This window comes from Acipenser ruthenus, chromosome 41 (assembly GCF_902713425.1).
Source record: "Acipenser ruthenus chromosome 41, fAciRut3.2 maternal haplotype, whole genome shotgun sequence".
Taxonomy (NCBI): domain Eukaryota; kingdom Metazoa; phylum Chordata; class Actinopteri; order Acipenseriformes; family Acipenseridae; genus Acipenser; species Acipenser ruthenus.
In genome coordinates this window covers 9,466,208-9,477,861 of record NC_081229.1, presented here as the reverse complement: position 1 = coordinate 9,477,861, position 11,654 = coordinate 9,466,208, and the positions used below count along the sequence as shown (strand labels likewise).

At 44.6% G+C, this 11,654-nt stretch overlaps 1 protein-coding gene across 1 annotated transcript; it reads right to left on the bottom strand.

The window, feature by feature from the left end:
• Positions 1–1,755: 1,755 nt before the first annotated feature.
• LOC131709041 (zinc finger protein 79-like) lies at positions 1,756–7,985 on the bottom strand. The gene is made up of 2 exons (XM_059010655.1): positions 7,934–7,985; positions 1,756–2,775 (listed from the first exon to the last, which is right to left on the bottom strand). Exons 1-2 carry the CDS (start codon positions 7,983–7,985, stop codon positions 1,898–1,900), a joined length of 930 nt encoding a protein of 309 aa, XP_058866638.1. The 3' UTR covers positions 1,756–1,897.
• Between the last annotated feature and the right edge of the window lie 3,669 nt (positions 7,986–11,654).

The following is an 11,654-nucleotide window of genomic DNA, read 5'->3' as shown; positions in this document are numbered from 1 at the left end:
CACGCAGCTGAAATGGTAACGTGACAGCGCTGTCTCTGTTTAGCGCACGCAAGAACGTGCAGAATGGATGGAACTGTTGAGAATTGGAAGACAACGCATTTGAAAGCAAAACATGTTATGACATTTTTAAATCTCATAGCTGAAGAGGTGCCGGCGCTTTGCCTCGTCAAGCCCAGAGGTGTCGGGCTGAGCCCCAGACAGCCCTGGCACAAATTAACCACTGTGTATATATATATATCTATGTACTGTAACCCCCAAAGTCATTCTAAATAAATAAAATCAAATTACATTCACTTAAAAACTCAAATTGCTTTCCTCCATTTTAAGTTAGTTGAACATTCAAATTGACTTTAGTTGTTCAAACGTAAATGGTTGAAGTAGAACCAGGGGACTGGATTCCCATCAGCCCTTGCAGGACTTGTACAATTTATTTTTTGAATTGTTTGTTGTTTATTGTGTTGTTGTTTTGCGTGTGTGTGCGGTTGCACACGTGTGTTGTGTTTGCTTGTCTCTTGTGTCCCCGGATGCTTTCTTACACGTGTTCTCCTTGTGTTGTTTGCAGCCAGCCCCGTTCGGACTTCAGTCTGCGGATGTGACGTCACTCCCTTCTCCTTCTCTGCTCCTGCCTGGTTCCAGCACTTGTAAATGCTGCCACAAGCACAGAAGCAGAAATGCTGCACTTGCAGCTAATAAAATAACTTGCTGGTTTCAGAGTGTTTCCTCAGCTCACTTTTTATTGTTAAAAATAATTAAACATTTTCAAACAAACTAAAACTTACATCTAACGTCTGTGTATGAGCTGCTGCCTGTTGTTTTCCTGTGTGTGTGTGTGTGTGCACCGCCCCCTGTGGGCTCGCTGAGCTGTGCGGGTGGTGGAAAGTTATGCAAATCACCTACTCTAGCCTGACCAATGAGCGGTGAGGATAAGCTTATATTAAGAGAAGCCTGCGCTCTGCATGTGGTTGATTTGGCTGGGGACTCAGAGAGTTAAAGAGGAGCTCCCTGTACTGTATTCAAGCTCTAAACATGCTGAAGTGTTGCAATACCCAGGAGCTGTGTGCTAGCTGGAACTAGAGGGGAAGATTAACCAGCATTATAGAAATCAACAGGAATTCTGTGCAGCATTAAAACACACAAATCATGACAAATAAAAATAATAAACACATCTAAAAAATAAAATTTATTGAACATTAGATCATTTAAAAAAATGCATGATTAGTTGTGACTTTTTATTTTCATGTTTTTTTCACTACCTAAAAGGCTCTTTCCCAGCAGTCCTCTATATCCTCTGAATGCAGAGTCTGCCTGGGTGCTGCGTCACATGATGAAGGCTCCAGCACTGACAACGACTCAGAAAGGCAAAGCGACAGAACTCAATTTGATACAACAACCTTTAAAAAGTACATTTTGCTAATTTAAATACAAGTTAGACATAGGTGTTGTTTTAGCGTTGCTTACTATTGTGTTGTATAATTAATCAATTAATTTCACAATTAACACATTTCTCATTTTTAATTCAGAAATCAGTTGTTTCTACTAACTTGGCTTGTGTTTTTCAGACACAGTAAAAGCAGATCAAATGCATGAAAAACACAAGCCCAGTTAGTAGAAACAATTGATTTCTGAATTAAAACTGAGAAATGTGTTAGTTGTAAAATTGGGGCAACCTTGGCCCCCACCTCTTTGATAGTTGTGCCCATTTCCTTGGTGCTGAGCAAGGTTGCCCCAAAGGTTTCATGAAACTTGGCTTGTGTTTTTGATATCTCTACTTTAAATGGCTGGGCACTTTTGATAACTTGGCGATTTTTCACATTTCCAAAGTGTTTTTGTTTCAAATTCATGATGCAAGGTTAACATTTTTTTCTTCATGATAGAACAGTCCCAATTAACATAGTCTTTAAGGTTTCGCTCTTCTGTGAATTCTCTGGTGATTTTGAAAGCCTTGTTTAAGACGGAAGCACTTCCCACAGTCAGAGCAGTGATACGGTTTCTCTCCTGTGTGAATTCGCTGGTGCGAAACAAGGTTGTTTGAATGACTGAAACTCTTCCCAAAGTCAGAGCAGGAATATGGTTTCTCTCCTGTGTGAATTCGCTGGTGTTTTTTCATGTCTCCTGAGTAACTGAAACTCTTCCCACAGTCAGAGCAGCGATACGGTTTCTCTCCTGTGTGAATTCGCTGGTGTGAAACAAGGTGTCCGGACTGACTGAAACTCTTCCCACAGTCAGAGCAGGAATACGGTTTCTCTCCTGTGTGAATTCGCTGGTGTTTTTTCATGTCTCCTGACCTACGGAAACACATCATACAGTGAGTGCAGGAATACGGTTTCTCTCCTGTGTGAATTCGCTGGTGTGAAACAAGGCTGTCTGACCGACTGAAACTCTTCCCACAGTCAGAGCAGGAATACGGTTTTTCTCCTGTGTGAATTTGCTGGTGTGTTTTCATGTCTTTTGACCTAATGAAACACTTCCCACAGTCAGAGCAGCGATACGGTTTCTCTCCTGTGTGAGTTCGCTGGTGTGAAACAAGGCTGTCTGACCGACTGAAACTCTTCCCACAGTCAGAGCAGGAATACGGTTTCTCTCCTGTGTGAATTCGCTGGTGTTTTTTCATGTTTTGTGACCTACTGAAACTCTTCCCACAGTCAGAGCAGCGATACGGTTTCTCTCCTGTGTGAATTCGCTGGTGTGTTTTAAAATGCTCTAACTGGGTGAAACCTTTCCCACAGTCAGGATATTCTCCAGCGCCCGCCCTCGCTTTAGCTGCTGGACTGGAACCTGGAAAATACGAACAGAAAAGTAAGAGGGACTGCTTGCTGGCTTAGGCAGGGATGGAAATAAGCCCCTCCTTTGCATAGCAGTTTGATCCCTTCCTGGATTTACTAGCAGTTTAATAAGACACACCTGTGCTTGTTAACTATACATTGGGGCTAATCAGGCTCATTTTAAAACCTGGAACAGGCGAATCTGCTATGCAGTAGGAGTATTATTTGCATTCCTGGCTTAGGGCAGGTGGTGGAGTGTATTAAAACATGTGAATTTTAGCTGTGGGGGCTTGCAATAGGTTACAACAGCTTAAAAAAACCAAATAAACAAAGCCTTTACTTTGTGTAAAAGCAGTCAGTAAAGACTGATGCTGGTGAAACCGAGCCCTGGGATCAAAATCTGCCTTCCGAGTTCTCCTGTGATGTTTCAGGTCTATTTCCTCTAACACATGCTACAATTATATCTTTAAATAGCATTATTTTACGCATTTACAGAAATATCCATATACTGTTACACTGAACATTTATAATGATATACAGTACTTTAGTGTTTCTCCCCCTTGGTATAATACCCCCCCCCCCAGCAATGACTACATTATATCTGTATCTGAAGTTCACCAGTAGTGAGTCCTATCTTGAACTGGTTGGAGTGGTACAGCAAAAACAAACAGCTAGTAATCTAGCCTACATGCTCCCTCCCTCCCTCTCAACCACACTGTGGATATCACCCAATCTAGAATGACAATGTCACAGCTACTGGGAGTCACTCACCTGCTAGACTGCATTCTGAATGGGAGCGCCCGTCTTCCTTTCCACCTCCTTGCGTGCTGTTGGGAGAGCCTTCCTCTCCAGCGCCTTGCTCTCTCACACAGATTCTCTCCAGCACCACACTACACTCCCGCAGGCATACAGGCTCCAGCTCAGGGATGTTTGGTTTGAAGTCCTCAGATTCTTCCTTCCCTGGTTCCATGTGGTCAAACTCTACTTCAAGGGGCTCCCATTTAATACGGACAGTTTCCAGCACCTCTTCTTGTTTAACAGGAAGGGGTTCTTCTGTCTGGGGGCTCTCCAGGTCATTGTGCTCAGCTTTAATATCAGAGACCTCTAGCTGACTGCTGTCACATTGCATCTCACAGAGCTCCTGTTTAATGGGGAGGGAAGCCAGCCCAGAGAACTCCACTCTAATGGGGACAAGTTCAAGGAACTCCTCTTTAATCTGGACAGATTCCATCTTCACACTGTCCATGGCAGCACACGGGATTCTGTTTAATAGCTGAAAAACAAATGCATGTATTTATTTAAATACAGGGTTATGAAGGCCATTCAAGGGGCCGACAACATCTGTCCTTAATAGCAGGGGTGGCTTTGCTAATGAAGGGACTTTACAATTTCTTGTAATAACTTCATATTACCAGAGGATTTTATCTGTTGAAATATTTACATAATGTATCCATTCCATATATTATTTATTGCAGATTTCTTTCAAGCAACATGTTCTAACATTTGTTTCAGATTTCGAACATACCCAGTAGTCTCTGCATGTAGGAATACCTCCTAAGAGAACACTTTTTGATATAGACTGACTACACAGGGGAAAGTTGACAGAGATTCATTTTTATTTTTTCACTCTGCTATTTGAAGCTGCATCTGTATTGTGAATGACTAGCGTATCATATCGGAGGCATGGATTAGTGATGAGACATTATCACTTTTACAAGTCAATTTGATTATCGATTATCAGTTACGATTATTCTAATAACATCCTTCTAGGGGCAAAAAGGTTCCTGATTAAATGTTTTTTTTTTATTCTAATTAAACTACAATAAACTTCAGTAACTTTTTCAACAGCACTTTCAAACCTAGAAAACATACAGGATGCATTATATTGAAGTCAATACTAAAGCAGCATAAGCAATATATAAACCATACCACTTCACAGAAACCACTTTTAAATAAAGAAGAAAAGCACACACAATCTGACAATGCACTCTCATGCTCTCAACTGCCTGAATCTTCTCTTAAAGTCTTTCAAATCTCTTACACCCCAGGGAATTATGCACAGAAAAAAAAAATATCCAAAATGATGCGGTATCTCTGAACAAGTGTGTGCAAAGTAACAAAACTATTGTGCAGTTGTATTGGGTCCTTCTCTCATACTGAATATGAAAATACTAGCATAAGTTGAAAAATAATAACTAGAAAACAATGGATTTTTTTCTAAATTCCATGATTGATATAAAGGAACACCAGCTCCTTCAGTTTGTCTTCCGAAAGAGAACGCCTCCGATCGGACAGGACAAGATTCCACAGCGAGGTGCTGCGCTCGGCATCGGCTGTATTTACTGCATCGATGTATCTGAAAGCTAATGTTTTCACATTAAGAAGACGGTCAGCTGTCGATGACCAAAACAAGTCAATGTCGAATTTCCCCTGTGGATCGCATCGGCCGTCACCTTCACAGTGTTCAAAGCAAAGCAATGAAAATCTTTTAGTCTCTCGTTTCCTGATATATTTGCAACGTGGGATCTTTGTCGTGGCATTTTCTGGCAGAATCAGTCAATGTTCCCTTTATCCTCAGTGGGTCAACTGCACTGAACTGAGAGCAGCGTACTAACTGGGGATGATCCCGTGGTTAGTACGCAGCTCCGTACTAAACTAGTGCGCAAGTTAGATACCAATTGCAACGAACTTGGAGGCTGAAGTTAGTCCCCAGCTGCGTACTAAAAAAGGTATCAATTGCACCGAAGCCAAAAATAACTGCTGCTGCCCTCTAGAGGATACCAAGTACGGGACTAACTTAGTTTAACTCTTGCCATGGACTAAGAATTTTAGTATCGTACTAAGTGGAATAGTGGAAGACATGTGAAAGTCCCAGAATGTACTGGCAGTTTATTTTTGCTGAAATAATAATGTGTGCATATAATATACACACATATACAGTGCCTTGCAAAAGTATTCAGACCCCTGACCAATTCTCTCATATTACTGAATTACAAATGGTACATTGACATTTCGTTCTGTTTGATATTTTATTTTAAAACACTGAAACTCAAAATCAATTATTGTAAGGATGTCATTGGTTTTATGTTGGGAAATATTTTTAAGAAATAAACTGAAATATCTTGCTTGCATAAGTATTCAACCCTTGTGCTGTGGAAGCTCCCAGTTTACACCGATGAAAGAAATTGCCCTAACGAGGACACAATTACCTTACCATTGGCCTCCACCTGTGAACCATTAAAGTTGCTGTCACATTTTCTGCATAAAAACCCCACTGTTGAAGGATCATTGGTCAGGCTGTGAATCTGAAGGAAAATGAAGACCAAAGAGCATTCTATAGAAGATAGATATAAAGTAATACAAATGCATAGATCAGGGAAAGGGTACAAAATAATATCCAAGTGTTTGGCTATCCCAGTGAGCACAGTTGGATCAATAATCAGGAAGTGGAAGCTGCATCACACCACCCAGGCACTGCCAAGAAAAGGCCGTCCCTCAAAACTCAGCACTCAAACAAGAAGGAGACTTGTGAGAGAAGCCACAGAGAGGCCAACAATCACTTTGAAGGAGCTACAGAGTTCAGTGGCAGGGAGTTGAGTAATGGTGCACCAGTCAACCATATCAAGAGCTCTGTATAACACTGGCCTGTATGGGAAGGTGGCAAGAAAGAAGCCGTTACTCAAAAAGTACCATCTGAAAGCACGTCTGGAGTTTGCCAGAAAGCATGAGAGTGACCCAGCTGCGATGTGGGAAAAGGTTTTGTGGTCAGATGAGACCAAGATAGAGCTTTTTGGCCGACACTGTGTGCAAAGCTGGTACATACTTACCCCAAAAGACTTAAAGCTGTTATTGCAGCAAAAGGTGGCTCTACCAAATATTAATGTGTGGGGGTTGAATACTTATGCAAGCAAGATATTTCAGTTTGTTTTATTGTTCTTAAAAATATTTCCCAATGTCACCTTACAATAATTGATTTTGAGTTTCAGTGTTAAAATAAAATATCAAACAGAACGAAATGTCAATGTACCATTTGTAATTCAGTAATATGAGAGAATTGGTCAGGGGTCTGAATACTTTTGCAAGGCACTGTATATATACACACACACACACACACACACACACACATACATATATATATATATATATATATATCTCCCATGTTTGTGGCTCAGATGCCGGGAGCTGTTTAGGGTTATGTTGTCCTGGTTGCCACCTTGCTGGCTATTCAAGCCACAGTGAGCAGCCCCATCGTGTGCCACATAATCAGGGTGCCTCGGACAAACCATTTGAATGTTTTTTGTTTTTTTCTTTTGCACATTTTCAGTTAATCTTTTTTTTTTTTGGTTGCTTTTTTGTCCCTTTTGTATATATGGCCATAATTGCTTTATTTTGTGTCCAATTTGTTCCAATTTCACGTATGACGTATACCTGTAACCTTTATAATTAAAGAGTTATAGCCACAAATCTAACAGTAAAAACATGTGAAAATAACTCGGACCCTATTATTAACCTCCTTGTGCTCCGTGTTTCGGGTGAGACGCTGTTTATGCATAGTTCACACATACCCTATAGTCTCTGTAAGTTGCCTTGGATAAAGGCGTCTGCAAAACTAATTATTTATATATATATATATATATATAGGTCAGTTTACGCGTATTTCAAAATAAAAGTCTCAAATAATCTGCTAAAAAAATGCCTTACTGTATTTATCTTTATTTTTGTTTATGTTGCTTATTGTATTTCTATTTGTTTGTATTTCTATTATATTATATATTTTGTATGTAAAAATCTGTCATGTGTATATTTCATACATTCCTGAAAAAATTAAGGATTGTAACTCAGTAAAAGGGGGGTGAAATGTAATGAACAGACTCATAGTGAATAGAAAATGGGGTTGGTTGTGCCAGATTTACGTCACTGCTATTGTTGCTGGGGTTTTAGTAGTGCTCGGGTGCTGAAAACACAACATTTTGACTGGTAGGTTGTGTATTTCAGCCATTCCTGAAAAAATTAAAGATTATAACTCAATAAAAGGGGGTTAAATGTAACTAATTCACTCAAAAATAAAATAATGATTGTAACTAAAACAATAGGGATATTTTATTCTTTGTATGTTAATGTAACCCTGTTTAAGCTCCCTGTTGGTAGGTGGTAGTCTTAGATTTTCTGACCCAGCTTATCGTTGACCTTGGGCTTTAAGATCTGTTGTGCCAGGAATACCATGGCTGTGCATGAAGGTCCGATACCTCTCAATATCTGAACACTTCCCCGTCACATGCTCAGATCTGTGGTGTACTGATGGTGTACATCTCAGTGATGACTGTGGAATGAATCTCCTTGCACAGCTCATGTGGTGTGCAGCTTACTGTTTACTGCACAAGAGACCAAACTAGCAACAACAGGTTTGCAGAGCAGTAAACCTGGCCTCACTCCACGTGTGGTTGTGAGAGGGTCAGCACCAGTAATCAGCAGGTTTGCAGAGCAGTAAACCTGGCCTCACTCCACGTGTGGTTGTGAGAGGGTCAGCACCAGTAATCAGCAGGTTTGCAGAGCAGTAAACCTGGCCTCACTCCACGTGTGGTTGTGAGAGGGTCAGCACCAGCGATCAGCAGGTTTGCAGAGCAGTAAACCTGGCCTCACTCCACGTGTGGTTGTGAGAGGGTCAGCACCAGCGATCAGCAGGTTTGCAGAGCAGTAAACCTGGCCTCACTCCACGTGTGGTTGTGAGAGGGTCAGCACCAGCGATCAGCAGGTTTGCAGAGCAGTAAACCTGGCCTCACTCCACGTGTGGTTGTGAGAGGGTCAGCACCAGCGATCAGCAGGTTTGCAGAGCAGTAAACCTGGCCTCACTCAACGTGTGGTTGTGAGAGGGTCAGCACCAGCGATCAGCAGGTTTGCAGAGCAGTAAACCTGGCCTCACTCCACGTGTGGTTGTGAGAGGGTCAGCACCAGCGATCAGCAGGTTTGCAGAGCAGTAAACCTGGCCTCACTCCACGTGTGGTTGTGAGAGGGTCAGCACCAGCGATCAGCAGGTTTGCAGAGCAGTAAACCTGGCCTCACTCCACGTCTGGTTGTGAGAGGGTCAGCACCAGCGATCAGCAGGTTTGCAGAGCAGTAAACCTGGCCTCACTCCACGTCTGGTTGTGAGAGGGTCAGCACCAGCGATCAGCAGGTTTGCAGAGCAGTAAACCTGGCCTCACTCCACGTGTGGTTGTGAGAGGGTCAGCACCAGCGATCAGCAGGTTTGCAGAGCAGTAAACCTGGCCTCACTCCACGTGTGGTTGTGAGAGGGTCAGCACCAGCGATCAGCAGGTTTGCAGAGCAGTAAACCTGGCCTCGCTCCACGTGTGGTTGTGAGAGGGTCAGCACCAGCGATCAGCAGGTTTGCAGAGCAGTAAACCTGGCCTCGCTCCACGTGTGGTTGCGAGAGGGTCAGCACCAGCGATCAGCAGGTTTGCAGAGCAGTAAACCTGGCCTCGCTCCACGTGTGGTTGCGAGAGGGTCAGCACCAGCGATCAGCAGGTTTGCAGAGCAGTAAACCTGGCCTCGCTCCATGTGTGGTTGCGAGAGGGTCAGCACCAGCGATCAGCAGGTTTGCAGAGCAGTAAACCTGGCCTCACTCCACGTGTGGTTGCGAGAGGGTCAGCACCAGCGATCAGCAGGTTTGCAGAGCAGTAAACCTGGCCTCACTCCACGTGTGGTTGTGAGAGGGTCAGCACCAGCGATCAGCAGGTTTGCAGAGCAGTAAACCTGGCCTCACTCCACGTCTGGTTGTGAGAGGGTCAGCACCAGCGATCAGCAGGTTTGCAGAGCAGTAAACCTGGCCTCACTCCACGTCTGGTTGTGAGAGGGTCAGCACCAGCGATCAGCAGGTTTGCAGAGCAGTAAACCTGGCCTCACTCCACGTGTGGTTGTGAGAGGGTCAGCACCAGCGATCAGCAGGTTTGCAGAGCAGTAAACCTGGCCTCGCTCCACGTGTGGTTGTGAGAGGGTCAGCACCAGCGATCAGCAGGTTTGCAGAGCAGTAAACCTGGCCTCGCTCCACGTGTGGTTGCGAGAGGGTCAGCACCAGCGATCAGCAGGTTTGCAGAGCAGTAAACCTGGCCTCGCTCCACGTGTGGTTGCGAGAGGGTCAGCACCAGCGATCAGCAGGTTTGCAGAGCAGTAAACCTGGCCTCGCTCCACGTGTGGTTGCGAGAGGGTCAGCACCAGCGATCAGCAGGTTTGCAGAGCAGTAAACCTGGCCTCGCTCCACGTGTGGTTGCGAGAGGGTCAGCACCAGCGATCAGCAGGTTTGCAGAGCAGTAAACCTGGCCTCACTCCACGTGTGGTTGTGAGAGGGTCAGCACCAGCGATCAGCAGGTTTGCAGAGCAGTAAACCTGGCCTCACTCCACGTGTGGTTGTGAGAGGGTCAGCACCAGCGATCAGCAGGTTTGCAGAGCAGTAAACCTGGCCTCACTCCACGTGTGGTTGTGAGAGGGTCAGCACCAGCGATCAGCAGGTTTGCAGAGCAGTAAACCTGGCCTCACTCCACGTGTGGTTGTGAGAGGGTCAGCACCAGCGATCAGCAGGTTTGCAGAGCAGTAAACCTGGCCTCACTCCACGTGTGGTTGTGAGAGGGTCAGCACCAGCGATCAGCAGGTTTGCAGAGCAGTAAACCTGGCCTCACTCCACGTGTGGTTGTGAGAGGGTCAGCACCAGCGATCAGCAGGTTTGCAGAGCAGTAAACCTGGCCTCACTCCACGTGTGGTTGTGAGAGGGTCAGCACCAGTGATCAGCAGGTTTGCAGAGCAGTAAACCTGGCCTCACTCCACGTGTGGTTGTGAGAGGGTCAGCACCAGTGATCAGCAGGTTTGCAGAGCAGTAAACCTGGCCTCACTCCATGTGTGGTTGTGAGAGGGTCAGCACCAGCGATCAGCAGGTTTGCAGAGCAGTAAACCTGGCCTCACTCCACGTGTGGTTGTGAGAGGATCAGCACCAGTGATCAGCAGGTTTGCAGAGCAGTAAACCTGGCCTCACTCCACGTGTGGTTGTGAGAGGGTCAGCACCAGTGATCAGCAGGTTTGCAGAGCAGTAAACCTGGCTTCACTCCACGTGTGGTTGTGAGAGGGTCAGCACCAGTGATCAGCAGGTTTGCAGAGCAGTAAACCTGGCCTCACTCCACGTGTGGTTGTGAGAGGGTCAGCACCAGCGATCAGCAGGTTTGTAGAGCAGTAAACCTGGCCTCACTCCACGTGTGGTTGTGAGAGGGTCAGCACCAGCGATCAGCAGGTTTGCAGAGCAGTAAACCTGGCCTCACTCCACGTGTGGTTGTGAGAGGATCAGCACCAGTGATCAGCAGGTTTGCAGAGCAGTAAACCTGGCCTCACTCCACGTGTGGTTGTGAGAGGGTCAGCACCAGTAATCAGCAGAGCTGATCCTTTCCAGTGGGCCGAGGTGAAGCACGCTACCACCGAGAAGGCAGCGGAGGAGCTATTCCTGGCGATGATGTCTGTAAGTATTAAAACTTCATTTGTGTTGTTTTAATTTGATGTTCTTTGGCATTAGACAATAAAATATGCAAAACAATCTGAGTGATTGTCAGTTCTGTGCTATTATCTGAATTACATTTCCTCAATATGTAGCTGAATTATATTACATTAACGTGGATTGTATATAAAAACAAAGTGAAGGGTGAACGGTCTTAAAAAAAGGTGTCTAATAAGGAAGTAGGGCTGATTACAGGTGAGGTGATGGAGAAGGAGGTAGGTAGGACTACAGCTCAGGTGAAGGAGGGAGGTAAGACTACAGGTGTGAAGCATGGAAGTAAGACTACAGGAGAGAGGTAGGACTGCAGGTGCAGGTGTGATGAATACACTAAATATTACACTGAATATTACTAAACTTAAGGG

Excerpts from the sequence above, each read along its gene's own strand:
- LOC131709041 (XM_059010655.1), bottom strand. The coding sequence starts at position 7,985 with ATGGTATTCCTGGCACAACAGATCTTAAAGCCCAAGGTCAACGATAAG. Across the intron at positions 2,776-7,933 it reads CAAGGTCAACGATAAGCTGG|GTTCCAGTCCAGCAGCTAAA; the intron begins GTCAGAAAATCT and ends CGTATTTTCCAG.